Raw genomic sequence first — 18,188 nt, 5'->3', positions numbered from 1 at the left:
ACAGACTTCCATCTCTTCCTCAGCATGTATCTCTAAGATTGGTTTGTCTGAGACTTCTTTTTCATATGAATCCATATGATCATGGACAGAGAGTTTGTCATCTGTATCTATGTCTTTAGTATTTGTGGTTGGCTGCGACGTGGAAGGCGTGTTTGGCAGAATTGTAACAGGTGTATTGATGGCTTGATTGGAAGTTGGTGTTGAGAGTGATTTTGATGATGGAGCTAGGATTGAGCGATTGGGCGGAACTGTAACATTAGTTTGAACCACAGTGGTAGTGGTGGTAACAGCAGTTATCTGATTATGCTGTTGAACAGTTGGTGCATATGAGCACGTTACTGCAATTGGTGATATTTGTTTCTTTGCTTCAAGATAGGAAACTTTATGCTCAGTTTTGTACTTCTGAATAATTTTTTCTTTTTTTCCATGCTTCGCAGTCTTTAGAGTAAGCGGAATGATTGCCTCTGCAGTTTGGACACTGTAAAGATTGTGCAGAACATTCAGTATGGATATGATCTTTAGATCCACATGAAGCACATACAGCAGTCCCTCAACATACTGCCTGTGAATGTCCAAATTTCTGACATTTATAGCATCTGATAGGTTCGGTATATACGGTCGGACATGACAGTTCAAGTATCCGGCCTTTACAGCACTTGGTGGATTTGGCAAGTTGAACGTTAGTATGATGTTTCTGGCTGGAAGTAATGAACCATCCTTTTTAATTAGGATTCTTTTAACCTGAATAACATTTTGGTCTGAGAGTTCTTATTTAATTTCTTCCTCGGATACGTGTAGAAGATCCCATTCTGTTATAACTCCTTTTGAATAGTTTAAGATGGCATAAGGTGACACTTCTACGGGAGTTCCTCCAAGTGTTTTCAATTTAAATAACTTCTCAGAGTGCTTGTGTTGGATTGTTTCAACAAGCAGGTCACCTGATTTTACCCTGCAAACCATTTTTGGTGAGGCAACAACATTCTCTAAACATTTCTAAATCAGAAAAGGAGAGAGCTTGCTGACTGGCTGGTCAGTCAAGGAATGTATTATAAGGAAGTGAGGCAAGATATTCTGGTCTGCATCCTTCTTTTGTCTCTTAGCATAGAAAGGGTTGTGACCTTCCTGCTCTCTAGAATGAGTTGGGGCATCGATCCCACAAGAGTCAGTATTGGTATAGTCCATTTTTGCTCCTTTCAGCCCTTGGCAGCTTAACTTTTCTGCCAAGATTTCCGGCCCCGTCATGGGGAGGCAGGAGCAGTACCTGGTGTGATCAAGCGAGAAGTAGTAGTAGGGGTTAGTAATAAACTATGAGAAAAAAAAGAAAAGTGCTTGCCTTCCTTGCTCTGTACAAGAACTTTTGTAACAAGAGCAGTTATGAAATAAATAGATTTCTTAACAACAGGAAAGTAAAAGAACTGTAAATCACTTTTGGAAATCGCACTGGAAGTACAGAGAAATGGGCACAATCGCTTGGCACCTGGGTCCAATGGTTCTTTCTTTCCCCTCCTGTGGGGAGAGGGAGCTTTGCCCCCACTCCTCCCCTTCCCCAAATCTCTTCCCTCTGGTGGAGCACGGGTCTGCTCCATTGCAATCGCGGGCCATCCTCTCTATCGGCCCCTTGCTTCCTTTTCTTCCCTCCAGTCTTCACACCCTCTTTACTGTTGACTTTCACAGTGTTTTCAGCCCTACGTGTCCAAATTTAACTACAATTTCTTGCCCAACCTATTTAGGCATATAGAAAATATTATTTCAGCGTATAGCCCCTTGCAAGCTTCTAAATTATTCTAACAAGCGCGAACAACTAACCGTGAGCAGCACTTTTTTTTTTTTTTTTTTTTAGGTTCTAGCCACTGAAATCTCAGGAAAGTAGGTGACAGGACCCATAGGTAACTATATAGGTAACACCTGGCCTCCCCGTGGCGAGGTATGGTAACGTTGGGTTCCATTAGGGGCCCGGCAGCTAACAGGCCGAATGAACAAGGGCACAACATGCTACATATAACTTTAAATCCCTGGCTTGTCCGATACAGTGTACATACGCAGAGATGGGAGAAATCCCAGGAGCCGTTAGACCCAAATATACCTATATCCTACTGTCAGAGGTGGAATCAATAACTTTGTAAAGTTTCAAATCATCTACAAACAGTTCTAGTATAAATGAAGTTTAACATTGACAAATGTAAAGTACTACATATAGGAAACAGCAACGTATCAACTCTATGGTACTACACTGACAGTGGTAGAGAATGAAAAAGACCTGGGAGTAATTGTGCAGGCAAATATGAAGTTCTCTGAGCAGTGCAGTTGGGCTGCAAGAATAGCTCATAGTGTCTTATCAATGATATACAGGAATTTTTCTAGCAGGGATAAGGAGGTGATTATTCCCTTGTATAAGGCAATGGTCAGGCCACACCCTGAGTACTATATACAGGACTGGAGGCCTCATTTTAAGAAGGATGTAGAGCTATTGGAACAAGAACAGAGAAGGGCAACAAGATTAGTGAATGGACCGAAGGGTTGTTGCTCTTACGAAGAAAGGCTAAAGTTTTGCAGATTACAGTGTCTGGAGACTATGCACCTGAAGGTGATCTGATTGAGGTGTATAAAGCCTTGAATGGTTTGAGCATGCTCAATGCTGATGAGATTCTTCCTCTTGCTCAGAATAATCACCTGAGAGGGCATAAATTCAAATTGAGGAAAGACAATTGTAGGATAGATGTGCAGAAGTGTGCCTTTAGTCAGCAGGTAGTTGATTGGTGGAACAGACTTCCATCTTTTGTTGTGGAAGTTGATAACCTAAATAAATTTAAGACTGAGCTGGACAAGTATTTGGAACAAACGGGAGGGGTGAAATGGGAGCGTTTTTTTTTTTTTTGTTTTTTTTTTGACTGATGTTGCGTAAGCTTGCTTTCTTGCATGCATCATATGCCTCTATTAATGCTAATGCTAATATCTGAGTGACACCACGTCTCTGATATCCCAACAATATCCACCTTGAATGTCTTAACCAGAACTTCAAAATTCATTAAATTTATTTTACTATAATCCTAGCATTGGTGTACATGCAAGTATACATGCACCTGTTCTTACTCTTAGTTACTCTAACACAGCCCACATATTTACTTGTTTCATGACCCACAGCAGTTCCTGAAACCCCCAACAACTGGCCTTCCGGGCTGCTGCTCATTCCAATAGAGGCAGTGCAAGAATCATTTCCTCTTCCGCCTGCGGCTACTGTTAATCTATTAGTCTGTGAGTAATCCCTCTCAAGCTAGCAGTTTTCCAGTCCACCTAACATCACCTCGATAGCAGCAGCAAATATTCTTGCACCTCTTCTATTTAAGTGTATCCGATCCCTGCAGAAGCAATCTCTCCTGTTAACAGCAATATGGCACACTTTCCAAGAATACACTTTTGCTGATACACTTTAATATCAGACAAAAATAACAATAAGAAAAGTCAAACTCTGTACTAAAGTGTCTGGTTTTCCAGATCATGCTGAGAAAGCATGGTTTGTGCTTCATTTAGCAAAATCATTTGCTAAATGAATTAAAACACAGTTTAATTAATTTAGCAAAAAAAGACAAAATATTTGCTATCTTCATATTTAAAGCAACAAATCTTTTTATTCATTAGCAAATATGTTTTTGCTCATTGCAGATGATTTTAATTAAATAAACATCTTCTAAATGTAAAAGTAAATAAATAAATACATAAAGACCTAAATAATAGAATTAGAACAGACTCTAGTAATATCCCTACTTCCCAGTCAACTGAAAATATCAACTGCTGCAGTAATCTATATATACATATCAGTTCTATAATAAGAGTAACAAACACTGGGAAAAATGTGAAATATCTTTAAAAAAAGATTACTGAAAATCATTTAATTCTGAATAACCATTCATCCTTTACACATACAAAAAGATGTTTATATCATATTCTTACCTCATAAATGCCTTTAAAAGATGTGACCAGTTTGCTAAGTAATGTAGCAACAATACTTGATATATGCACAAATGGACCCTAATGAAAAGCAAAGTATACTTATAGTATATAGCGCAAAAGATGAAAGAAAATGACATAACTAAGAAAAATTCAAGGAACTAATCAGAAATTTAAAGATGTAATGCATTATTTACCCTTATCAAAAGTGATGATTTCAGTTATCAATATCACAATAGTTAAGTAATGTTAAGAATGCATTGCATTGAAAATATACAACCTTAAAAATTACTTGTATTATTCACATTATTTTTATAAAGATTATTTATTACGGTATAAATAAATTCTGTTTACTGGCCTCACTACTTAGGGATTTCCCATTTTTATCTACTGCACTCCCTAAACATCTGAAACTATCCACTTCTTTTATCTCCTTTCCCTCAATAAAGATGTTAATACTCTTTTCCCCCACCCCTTTGTCATATGCATTGCATAAGGATTCTAGGATCAAGGCTACAGTGTGTGGCTGTGTATTTCCAAAGCTCTTAATTGCAGGTTAATTTTTGAAATAATTTTGAGGTTGTTTTTTTTTTTTTTTTTTTAATTTTAATATACTAAACTGTAGTTGATAAACAGGAGAACTTCTTGGCTTTCCAAGCCTTTGCGACTGCAATATTTCTTAAGCAGAAGATTCTTCTGCATCTGGAAGCCTTGGATTTGTAATGCAGTATGGTGTTGCCGAATTACCTAAAGTTCTGTGAAATCGTGGAGGCTTGAATCTGCTATATCCACTGCAACTCCAGCTCCTTGTGCTGGAATTTCTGTTCTCGGCAGCTCCTGGCACTGCTGGCTTTCCAACAGACTGTGAACAGATGTAGCTTTTTCCAATGAAATTTGGACTTTGTCTGAAATTTAATTATATGTATATTTATTTTTTATGTAATTTGATTATTTTCAGTTTGTTCATATCAATCTTTTTTGGTCATGGCAGAGTTTTTCCCTCTCTGTACTTAGGCAAACAGTAGAGGGAGTATATAAGAGTACTGCTAAATTATGTGTAACTGACAGCAGAGTTGCCATTGGTTGGCTGGTACTACTTTGACTAATAAATATATCAATATCAATACTAAACTGTAGTTAATACAGCATGTAAAGACTAAATGCACAAGGCATAATTCCATATGGGTTTAAATTAACTACATAATATCAGTGTAGATACACCATAGTTAACCCATAAAATTAAACTACGTATGTAATGTCAAAGCATCTTTTAATTATATCTCATATTGTGGCTACCTTTACAATGAAATACCAGGTATTGTACTACTTCGAATAAGTAACACTTCTCTAGCAGAGAAGATTATTATTACTTATTCTCAGTGGGCACTACCACCCAGATGGCACCGTTTCAAGGCTTATTGGCCTATCATCGATAGGTGGGCAGATACCCTGGTAATGCAAACATGCTATCACAGTTGCAAAGTTAATTCCACAATATGAGTATATGTTTGTGACAGATTGTTTTGACATTTTACTTGGAAGGTTCTGAGCAGAAAATTTTTTACCAAGATCGGTAAGTGGCCTCGCAAGCCAACGTTGTGGAGGTCATTCAGAATGCCAAATGGTGAACAGAATATGTAGTTAATACAGTTTCAATTCCAATAGTCACGTAAGTTAGTCTATTTTTGTATTTAGAAAGCTACAGTTTAATATTCAGATAGCCTTTGTTATCAATATTTTGGTGGGAATTTTGTAGTAGATTAAATTTAACTTTAATGATTTAAGTTTTCTCAACAATTTAATTTATGCAATATTTTGTTAAAATAAATTCTGTAATATATTGTAAATTTTAATTTCATAATCTTTGTAAAGTTCAAATTTTACTTAAATTATGGTTGCTACAAGATCCATTAGTGGTTAAAAGTATTGTATTGTACACTTAAATTTGTAAAGTACAGTAGAACATTGGTTATCCGGAAGTCAGTTATCCAGAATAATTTGAAAGGCTGATTTTTCTTCTTTTTTTTTTTTATTAATGGTAGGTATTTAAGACAAATGTTTATTATGCTACGAGAGTATTTCTGTCTGTGTTTTACATTGTATATCTGGTGAAATGTTGGATTAGGACCAATGGGTTTTCTCAGAAACCATGAGTGATAGAGTTTAATCATTTGCTTCTGTGAACCAAATTTTCCATTACATATTTTGTTCTCTTTATTTCATATTATGCTTAATTTAGCTGCCGTTTCGGCAAGACTAATCTAATATCGGCCCGAAACTGCGATTTATTATTTTTCTCAGTTTTTTTTACAGTAAAATTAACAAAAAGAAACAGCACTGAAGTGGGTAGAAAACCAGGAAGAATGTGATATAATCAAATTGATATTAAGGAACTTGAGCAATTTCACAGCAAGCAGAAAAAAAAAAAAAAAAAAAAGTTAACAACAAACAAAACAAAACATTATTCTAACATCAAACATTTTAAAAAATTACTTTAAATTTTTTTCCACAAAATTTGCAGTAAAATACCTATCTGAATATACATATATATGTAAATGTGTGAATTTTTAAGTTATTATTATTATTTTTTTAAATTAAATAAATTCGTTTTTTTAACGCTATTTAATGTCTTTCTTTAAATTTATTTATTTTACCTTATGTTCGATTATCTGAAAGAGATATAAACATTAATTATTCCAGATAACTGATGCTCTACTGTATTTGGAAAGCTACAGCTTAATATTCAGATAGCCATTGTTTTGTTATTGATATTTTGGGGGGGGAATTTCGTTAACTTTCGTTCAGTAGTTTAAATTTAACTTCTTTAGTGATTTAATTTTTGTGAACAGTTTAATTTCTGCAATATTTTGTTCTTTTTCTATCATTTGTCTCACAGCAAAATTTAATCAATGGTAGATCTACCTTTTCTGAAGCTACTCTACTCTTCTCGATCCTACTTTCAACCTTTTCTCATACTCTCTTTTCAACTTTTCTTTCATACAATTTCCTTATGTGACTAGTTAGGTTGATTTCTCTATAATTCTCACATTTTTTTCCTGTCCCTTTTTTTTTTTTATATACAGTCAGGCCCCAACATACAATGGTAATTCATTCCACAAAACCCATTGTATGTTGAAAATATTTTAAGTTGAAACCAATAATACATTGATTTCCTGTAATTTGGTCCCCAACAACATACAAAATTGGTATTTCTTACATGTTAAATTTGTGTTTTATAAAGATTATTTAATAAACAGTCATAAAACATGTTAAAATAAAAAACAAACAATAAATTAGCATTTACCTTAGACAAAGTACAGAGCTGATGAAATCAATGGTGGCATAGTGGTAGTGGGACTATATCAAGTGTCTGGTGTCTTTTCAGTCTTTTGTTGCTACTGGCAAAGAAATGTGGCAAAGAAAGTGGACTATTTTTTTGACTTCTTTGTAGCTTCCTGAAGTAAGAAATGACTTCTTCCATTTTGCACATCATGAGTTCAGTGTTTTCAATGTCGGGGTATTTTTTTCCCACTTCTCTTAAATGCTTCCAACAAGAAATGACAGTCTTCAACTCTTCAGCTGACACTTTTTGGGTGTCTTTTTCCTCCTTTTCCTCTCCCCTCCAATGTCATTCTCCGTAATTTTCTCCAACTCTTGTAGCTCCTCTGTTGTTAGTCACACCCATGAGTGTCAATAAGGCCCTCCACATCCTCTTTGCTAACCTCCAGACCCAAGCACCATCATCTTCAAAATCTGTCAATGTTATGAATAATTAAAGGCCAGACATTTTTCAAGGCTGAATTTAAGCACCTGGTGGAAACATCACTCCAAGGACTTACAATCAGCCTCACACAATCCAGCATGTTGAACTTTGACCTCCAAAAATCTTTGAGGGTGACAGCATTTTCACCAGAGGTCACTGCAAAGCAACTTGCGAACATTTTTGTGGTGTAGATTTTCTTGAAGTTTGCAATCACTTGCTGGCCCACTGGTTGAAGAAGCGGAGTAGTGTTGGGTGGCAAAAATTTGACTTGAACAAAGTCAAATTGTGCCTCAAGAGACTGAACAAGGTTGGGATCATGGCCTGGAGCATTTTCCAGCAGGAGCAGTGCCTTCGCAGGAAGCTTATTTTTCTCAATATAGTATATATTGAGAAAAATAACTCTTCACTGAAGGGCAGAAAACTTCAAACTCCCATTCATTGAAGACATATCCTGTAACCCAGGCTGATATTTATTAGCTGATATTTACTATGCCAAAACACTCCCAGTATGCCTTTGTCAACCTTCTGTTGTTTAAATACTCTGGGAGTGTTAGAGTGATATACTAGCAAAGGCTTCAGTTTAAAATCTCAAGAGGCATTGGCACCAAACAGGAGAGTGAGCCTATCATTCATAGGCTTATGCTCAGGTAAACTAGCCCCATCCTTAGTGATGTACACTCTCCTGAGCATTTGCTTCCAGAAGAGGCCGGTTTTGTCAATGTTAAAAACCTACTGGGGAAGATAACCCTCCTAATCAACAAACTCTTGGAATTCAATTTTAAAGGTCTCAGCTGCTCTTTTATCAGCACTGGATGCCTTCCCATGCCTTTCAACACTTTTGATATTTGCCCTTTTTTTGAAGCTCTCGAACCAGCCTCTGCTGGCTTTAAAGTCTTCAAAGCACACAGCACTGCCACTGGTTGATGGAACGTTAAGTTTCAGATTGTTATAGATCTGAAACAATCGTACAAGTGATGTTCCGCACGCCATGCACTGAACAATAACGTTGTTGAACAATAAAAAAAAGGTGCTAAATAGTTGAGACCAATCGTATGAGTGATGTTCCATGCACCACGCATCAGAAAATTTCCACTCATGTATCGTTCCAGTTACATCAGAAAGCCACTGGTACCTGCAAATATCATCAGTCCTTAAAATAAATGATCGTATGGAAAGTATATCGGTTCCTGAGAATATCGGATGTAGATGTCATCGTAAGTTGAGGCCCCACTGTATAGGTACAAAATCATCCTCATCTCTTCCCATACTACACACATACCTCGAATAACGAATGGGATGCGTTCCACGAAATTACTTCGTTAAGCGAAACTTCGTTTTCAGAGGTAAAAATATTATGGCCAGAATAGGGATACGTTCCTACGTAAAGAAAATGAAAAGCTTTTTTTTTGAACAAAGAAAAGTTTTATTAAATAAACAGTCAACTTACATACAAAGTGAAATCACATTTTAAAATACAAGTCTAAAGTTGATTGTTTATGCTCTTTTTCTCTTTCATTTAACAATTGCCTATACGGAGTTATTGCATTTAACACTGATCGCTTAACTTCTTCTTAAATCAGGATCATTTTCACTAAAAAAATTTAAAACGTTTTCAATGTCATTTAAGCACCTTTTTAAATCTTTGGTTGTTAACACTTTTTCGGCAGGAACTTCTTTAACCTCGTCTTCATTATCTTTGTCTTCGTTGCTAACAAGGTTTTCTAAATCTTCCACTGCAAAACCATCATCTTCTGCATTCAATAAATTTCTAACATCCTCTTCATCAACATTTTTGAAACCTACTGATTGAGCCATCTGGATAACTTCATTTCTAATTTCTTGGATGTTATTTTCTTCTTCTAGTACAACTTCTGGCCATATTTTGCGCCAAACTCCATTTAAACATTTCTTAGTGACTTCTTTCCAAGAACTATCAATGTTTTCAATTACGTTTTTAATGGTGTAGTTTTTTCTAAAAAGCTTTAACTGTCATTTCCTCTTTATCCTCTAGTTCAGTTAAACTGCTTAATGTTCGACGCAGATAATAAGCTTTAAATGATGCTATTACTCCCTGATCCAATGGTTGAATCAGGGAAGTTGTGTTTGCTGGAAGAAACACAACTTTGACAGGAATGCATGTGTCCAACGTGTTAAGATCAGTAGGATGCCCCAGAGCATTGTCTAACAACAAAAGAGCTTTTTCTTCAAAGTTGTTTTTTTTGACAATACCGTTTTACTTCAGGACAAAAGTGGTTAACAAACCAATCAGTAAATAACTCCTTGGTAACCCACGCTTTTCTATTTACTTTCCATATTACAGGTAAATTCATTTTTATGTCACCTTTTAACATCCTCGGATTTTCTGAATGGTAAACTAATAACAATTTTAATTTATAATCGCCAGAGGCATTTGATCCAAAGAGTAACGTTAAAAACGGTCTTTGGCTGCTTTGAACCCAGCAGCTGATTTTTCTTCAATAGAAATGAAGCTTTTTGTTGGTAGCCATTTCCAGAACAAACCGCTTTCGTCAACATTGAACACCAAATTTGGAAAATTTTCACGTTCAATTATTTCCTTTAGTTTTTCTGGAAACTTATTTGCAGCTTCTCCTGTTAATTTTACACTATGAATCCTGGCCTGTTTTTTAAATTTCTCGAACCAACCACGAGAAGCCCCAAAGGTTTCCGTAATTTCTTCAGTTTGTTTAGATTTCAGGTGATTAAACTGGAATATTTTTTTTTATGTTAAATGGGGCTTGAAATTGCCAACTTCGTTATATCGAAGCTTCGTTATCAGAGGTAACGTTAACCGAGGTATGCCTGTACTTTCATTACTCAGTATATCTATTGCAGCCCTGCTTGACTAGCATATTTTACCATTTCTATAGTCACTTGATCACACCCTGGCAATTTAACTCATTTCATCTTTTTGCCATCACTTCACTTCTTGGTATACCTCCTCTCTTTCCCCTACCTCTTCTTCCATTGTATCTCCTTTACTCTGATGTTCAAGAGTCTACTGAAATAGTCTTTCCATCTCCTCATTTCTTCTTCATCTGTAATTATTCTTCCCATTTCATTATACAGTTAATATTGTTGCTTTCTATTCCTTCCTCCTATAATTCACTAATCCATATAACTTCTTTTTCCCATTATTAACATTTTGGAACCAAATGTCCAAACATTTTCAGCTTAACTATTCTTCTTGAACCCCTTTTTGCTTCTTTATTTTCTCTCTCTGACTCTTCCATTGCGTTTTTACATCTCTTTCTAAAGTCTATTCTTCCTCAGATTAGTCTCTTTTTCTCTCTCATTCCACCACTGTTTCTCTTTCCATTTCCTCATACTGCTTGTCCTCCTGTACACTTCCTCCACAGAGTCAACCAAAGCCTTGTTAGTTTAACTTCTGTTCCAGGTAAATTAATGGAGGCACTGGTTAAAGAAGCACTGCAGGATCATCTAGACAAGAATTCAGTTATAGCTCAGACGCAGCACGGTTTTGTTAAGGGCAAGTCTTGCCTGACCAATTTGATTGGATACTATGATGTAGTCACAAAAGAACTGGATGCAGGGAATAACTTTGATATTATATATTTGGATCTTAGAAAGGCTTTTGATACTGTTGCACATGGAAGACTGCTGCACAAATTGGAACAGTGTGGCATTGGAGGCAAATTGCTGCTATGGATAAAGGGATGGTTGAGTGGCAGAATACAAAGAGTGGTAATCAATGGACACTGCTCAACGTGGACTAATGTTATTAGTGGAGTTCCTCAGGGTTCAGTGTTGGGTCCGTTGTTGTTTTCGGTGTTTATGAATGATATTGATGATGGGATATCAAGTTTAATGTCCAAGTTTGCAGATGATACAAAGGTTGGCAGGGTTGTTAAGGACACTACTGACGCTATGCTGCTGCAACAGGATCTGGAAAGGTTGAACAGATGGGCTGAGAGGTGGCAAATGAAGTTTAACATTGACAAATGTAAAGTACTACATATGGGAAACAGTAACCCCAGAGCAACGTATCAACTCTGCGGTACTACACTGACAGTGGTGGAGAATGAAAAGGACCTGGGGGTAATTGTGCAGGCAGATATGAAGTTCTCTGAGCAGTGCAGACGAGCTGCAAGAGTAGCTCATGGTGTCTTGTCAATGATATACAGGAATTTTTCTAGCAGGGATAAGGAGGTGATTATTCCCTTGTATAAGGCAATGGTCAGGCCACACCTTGAGTACTGTATACAGGTCTGGAGGCCTCATTTCAAGAAGGATGTAGAGCTGCTAGAACGGGTACACAGAAGGGCAACAAGATTAGTGAATGGAACGAAGGGTTGCTCTTACGAAGAAAGGCTTAAGTTTTGCAAATTACAGAGTCTGGAGACTAGGCACCGGCGAGGTGATCTGATAGAGGTGTATAAGGCTTTGAATGGTTTAAGCATGCTCAATGCCAATGGGATTCTTCATCTGGCTCAGAATAATCACCTCAGAGGGCATAAATTCAAATTGAGGAAGGACGGATGTCGGATAGATGTGCGGAAATTTGCCTTTGGCCAGCGGGTGGTTGGTTGGTGGAACCGACTTCCATCACTTGTTGTTGAAGTTGATAGCCTAAACAAATTTAAAGCTCAACTGGACAGGTATTTCGAGCGAACGGAAGGGTGAAATGGGAGTGGGTTTTTTTTTTTTTTTTTTTTTTGGCTGATGCTGAATAAGCTTGCTTTCTTGCATCATATGCCTCTACTAATGCTAATTCCTTCCCATTCCTTCTCTATACTTATACTTCATTCTCAGGCCTCCATCTCTCTCTATCTTTTCTCCATACATTTTTCCTATTTCCTTGTTTTTCAGCCTTCATATCTTAATTCTCCTCTAAGACATTCATTATGCATGCAAAATGAATATTCCATCATCTTTTGTGAGGGCTACTATAAACATTATTCAAATGAAAAGTAACATAAAATGCATATTATGCAAACCTAATGATAATCCTGTGTCAAATTATTGATTGAAGTATGTTAACAACAATAAGCACGAACATGAAACCATCTGCTGATATTAGTAATAGTATTCATAATATAGTGCAAAAAAGCCACAGGTTTTTGTGGCTTTCCTGCACTATACAGCATTTAACAGCATTAAAACATAGATGTCACTTCTCTGACCATTTTTGAAGTCTATTAAAATCATCCTGAAGGAACGCTGCTTGGCACCGATAATAAACAACTCTGCCAATCTTTACATCGCCTGCAAATTTTGACATCGTGCCTTCCATTCCTTCATCGATGTCATTTATGAAAATGAGAAACAACAGTCATCCAAGAACCGATCCTTGAGGGATCCCTCTCCTGACGTCACACCAATCTGAAGGATATCCATTATTCACAACCCTCTGCCTTCTGTCCTGCAGCCACCCAGCAATCCATCTTAGAATTTTACCAGTAATCCCAACTTGTTCAAGCTTATACAGTAACCTCTCATGAGGGACCAAGTCAAATGCTTTGTTAAAATCCAAATAAACTATGTCGAAATTGTTCTCTAAATCCAGCTCATAGTGACTGTGTCAAAATAGCCTACTATGTTAGTTAAGCAAAATTTACCCTTTACAAAGCCGTGTATCCTTCAGAATGCCATATCTATCTAAATATTCCTGAATTGCACTCTTAATCATTGCCTCTAAGATTTTTACTACCACTGAAGTCAGACTAAGCGGTCTGTAGTTACCAACTTCACTCTTATAACTGCCTTTATGTATTGGTGATACGTTGGCACTTTCTAATAAACAATCATCTGTAATTACAACATCACTAATTTAATATAGCTCTGTGTCACTGGTACAGCCTCTTCTCAACATGAAGAGTCTTTCTTCAATAAAGACTGATGCAAAGGTGCCTCCATAGCTAGGTGGGAAGGAGCGGCAGTGTGTAGCAGATGCTTCTTGATTAGACTGGGGTTCAAGCCCATCACCACCAAATACGGAGGATGCGGAAAGATCAGGGAATGACCACAGCATATCCCGAAGCAATATGGCCTTAGTTGCTAATGCTCCTAAAAACCAAACAAACAACAACAACTGATGCGAAGTAGCTATTCAATTCATCCACAACATCAGCTGGGTTATCTAAGACTTTCCCCACACCAATCTGATTACCTTTCTACTTTGTTATATTTATACACTGAGTGATCACTGAATTATGACCACCCTTATAAAAAGTGAATGCGACCCATTGACTATGTGAGGTACGAGAGTGTGCAGTTAGCCGACCTTTGTAGCATAGATAAGGTGTCAGTGGTTCAGTAGGTAGTAAAATTCCAAGCGTGATGGATAAAAGGAAGGATTTATCAGACATATAAAGGATAGATTGTGGAAGCTTGATGAGCTGGTGCCTCGATTTCCCAAATGGCTGAACTGGTGGGGTATTCGAGAGCCATCATAGTTAAAGTGTACCAGGACTGGCATCAAAATGGTCAAACAACGACCCAACGGCAAAACTGCAAAGGTCAGTGAAAGGTTGAAGTTAGAGGTAAGCACCAGGTCCAATGACTCGTAAAGGTGAACAGGCGCAACACTGTTGAAGAGTTGACTAACCAATACAACATGGGCCAACCATGAACAATATCTGGCATGACCATGCATCGCACGTATGGGCTATACCAGCAGACAACCCCTACGGCATCCTCTCCTAAACAAGGTTCATCGGCGTAAAAGACTCGCCTAGTGCAAAGAGCATGCAAGTTGGACATCAGAAGACTGGAAGAAGGTGTGCTGGTTGGATGAGTCAAGTTATTTATTCCACACCGTGGATGGTCATGTACAGATTTGGTGTCAACAACATGAGGCTCTTCATCCATCATGCATGGTATCAAAAGGGCAGGCCGGTGGAGGCAGTTCTATGGTGTGGGGCATGTGTCACTGGCAGGAACTTGGACCCTGGTGCATGTGGAACAACATATCACTGGTCTCTGCTATCGTCAACTGCTTACTGACTGTGTACACCCTGCTATGTTACACTTTTTCCCGAATGGCAATGATGTCTTCGAAGATGATAATGCATCGAGCCATCGGGCACTTGTGCAGGAACAGTCTGAGGAACACAGTTCTGACTTCGAGCATATCGATTGGCCAAAGAACTCCCCCAATATTAATCCCATAGAGCATTTGTGGGACACTATGGAAAGGCATATCAGGTTTCTGGATACACCAATCACCTCCATACCTGCATTGCTGGCCATATTACACACAGCTTGGTTGGCCATACCTCCTGAATGCTTCCGACATCTTGTTGAATCAAAGCCACATCAGATAGCTGCTGTACTGAGGGCAAAAGGAGAACCTACGAAGTATTAGATAGGTGGTCATAATTCAGTGATCACTCAGTGTATAAGAAAAACTGCTGGTCCCCATTCTTTGCTCTCTGAGCCAATGCTTTCTCATATGCCTTATTGACCTCTCTAACCTTATTTCTGGTACTATTACAGATCAACTTGTAGCTGTTGTAGGCTTCAGTACTTTTCATTGATCATTTACTATCCCATGATATCTTTTTCTACTCTATTTGACCAGCCAGCTTTGCAGTTGTTCATTTCAGAATCCTCCTCCTCCAATATTTTCTTAAAGGTATATATGTGCTCATGGTGTCTGCGATTTTTGCTTTAAAAGTATTCCATAATTCAAATGTATTTGCCAGCCCTCTGCAATCCACGCAATTCACAGATGCTATATAGCACCTTAAACTGTCTAATGTCCCCTCTTGTGAAGTTAAAACCTGTGGCTTTACCTTTAACTACTGCAATATCTTTTTTCATCTTCCAACTGACAATTGTGTGATCACTTCCTAACAATGGTTTTGTACTTTGATGTCATCTGAATCTTTAGTAATGAGGAGGTTAAGACTATTCTCACCCCTAGTACTTTCTCTAACATGCTGGTACAAATAATAATCATCTAGTTTATTTTAAAAAAAAAAAAATTTCCCCATCATGTGTTTCCCACCCACTTATTCCAATCAATCTGGGGCAGATTAAGGTCACCTGTAATAAGATAATCACACTAGCTTGCCCTTTCCATCTGCATATAAAGACTCGTCATATTCTTCAACAATCTTCTCATCTGTAGATTATTTGCAGCGCACAGATTCTATGCTATATTATGCAATAAATATATTCAGAATGTTTATACTTAAAAAAAATCTCAAAAACTTATATACAAGTAGACACACTCAAATTTTGCTATGGTCACTAATATCACTTGGCACTTCTTACCCCATTTATTTAATCATTGTTCTGCTTTTGTTCTCTGAATGACATGCGTGCTTACTGCAGAATAGTATCCGTTCATGTTTTGTACAATGTTTATGAGTAAGATCAAACATTCAGGAGGAACACATGGAATGTTTAATTCAGGTTCTTTTTATTTAAGCACATTATTCAAATTTTTGTCATCTTTTAACAAATTCTAAAACAGGTGTTGAAGAAAAGGAGGCTTCACTTCCTGAGCATTTCCTTTTAGACAAAAGTATTCAAATCTGAAGAGTTTTAGGACAGTATCTTTTGTCTTCTTCAGAATGTCACTAAGCAAAATATTATTCATTTGAAGTACAGATATTTGTGAACGTAATTACAGTTCCTTTTACGTTATCATATTACAGTTCCTTATTCAAGGATGGAATAACCTGAATTCTGTTTAAATTGACAGTCATTTATTAAAAACATTGCTAACTGGAACTATTAGTTTTGGGATAACCATCATCTGCCAAAATGCAAATTAATGGAGATATAAGAACAAGATAGTTTTGGAAAAGTTCAAAGCTTGAATACCTTTAATGAAGGGAAGAACTTATTTGAGGCTAAAAATCCTGCACCTCAATCTCCAATTTAAAGTGCATGATTTTTTTTTTTTTTTTTCTATTAGATTTTCCAAAGTCTCTCCATTGTGTGAATATGAAATCTGACTTCAAATGCCAAAATTTCCAGACCTAGAGCACAGACGTGCAAGGAAGTGAAAAACTTCTTGTGTACTGTACATAAATATTCCATGGTAGCCATGGAATTTATAACATTGCTGTCTCTGACTAGTAATATACAACTGCTATCAGGGTATGTAATTTGATGGCATTTTAAACTTCTTAAAAAAAAACAAAAAAAAAAAAGTCAAGCAAACAAGAAACTTGATAAACATTCATTAACACACATGTATCATCCCTTTTAAATTATAAAAATTGAATGAAAGTACCAACATATTTTACCTCTTTTCCTAATGGCATGCCACTACCTAATGTACACGTTAATCCAACAATTTTTGATATTAGTGTACGAAAACTAAGATATTCTTTAAGTACAACTCCCCGAAGTATTGTTTTCATTTCTGGAATTCCTGAGCCTAAGAATCAAAATAGAATTCACAAAAATCAAAGAAATCTTTTTTACACTTTAATGCACATTTTAAGAAGAACAACTCTAATAATAAATTATTTAATGCAGCTAAAGCATTTTTTCCACATAAATAACCATGACTGAATAATAACATTCTTTATTCTTTTATAAAGATACAAAGAAACAGATATATTAATCCATAACAGTGACCAAACATTTCCTATGCATAATCACTGTCCTTAGCACATCATAATAAAATGCTAATTTTATTATGATGTGCTAAGCTTTGTCATTTACAAATATGTAAAAAATTTAAGATTTTTTTTAAACAGCAATTACTACATGTATTTAATTTTAAAATATATTTTTTTTTTTTTTGTTATATTCTATATTGCTCTATATTGAGATCACATTATTAAAAAATGTCCTATTCTTTACCAGTACATTAATATTAATGCAATTTACTGTATAAAAAAAAAAAAAAAAACAACTCTGGTAATTTGAAGTAACCCACAACGGTGACCAAACATTTCCTATGCATAATCACTGTCCTGTCATTATTCTTCCACACCTTGTGGAAAAGACCTAAGGTTTGTACTCCATCAAGAAAGATAGGAATAATTCAGGGGATTTAATTTTTTTTATAACTTTGTTTACACTGTAGACAAGTCAGTCTTGAGCACCTTGGTGGAACAGGTTTCAGCACCTATTCCACCAAGAAACCAAAGTTGAGTTTTTCATTCAATAAAACACATAAACTGACTATAAAATTATTACAATTTACAATACCTCATGGCCTCAGCTGTTTTGGTTGAAGAACAAAAACAACTATCACGAGGGGCCACAACTGTCTAATGAGGCTTGTTGCAGCAGGTTTTCTTCTTTTTTTTTTTTCTTTGTTAATATTATCCACTGTTTACTGACATATACAATATAATATGTCTTAGTTTATGCCATAGTATACTGTATACTGATATATACAGCATAATATGGCATAAACTAAGGCAACTTCACAAAAAGACAATCACTTCTCTCACAATTATAAAAATAGAATGATTAACACTCTGATGAAGAGCAAGTAAAAAAAAAACCAAGGTATCACAATTATAAT

The 18,188-nt window shown here is 36.4% G+C and overlaps 1 protein-coding gene across 3 annotated transcripts in view; it reads right to left on the bottom strand.

Annotated features, from left to right (window-relative positions):
• The window catches only part of LOC150085388 (chloride channel protein 2-like), a 271,615-nt gene that overhangs the window by 224,191 nt on the left and 29,236 nt on the right, over positions 1-18,188 (bottom strand). For all 3 annotated transcript variants that reach the window (XM_090374018.1, XM_090374019.1, XM_090374020.1), the window contains exons 5-6: positions 16,951-17,084; positions 3,949-4,026 (exon numbers count right to left, since the gene is read on the bottom strand). In XM_090374018.1, coding sequence (XP_090230144.1) covers positions 3,949-4,026; positions 16,951-17,084 — 212 coding nt within the window. The remainder of the gene's footprint in view (positions 1-3,948; positions 4,027-16,950; positions 17,085-18,188) is intronic.

This window comes from Mastigoproctus giganteus, chromosome 5 (assembly GCF_048544385.1).
Source record: "Mastigoproctus giganteus isolate SK-2022 chromosome 5, ASM4854438v1, whole genome shotgun sequence".
Lineage (NCBI taxonomy): Eukaryota > Metazoa > Arthropoda > Arachnida > Uropygi > Thelyphonidae > Mastigoproctus > Mastigoproctus giganteus.
This window is presented reverse-complemented; position numbering and strand designations above follow the sequence as displayed.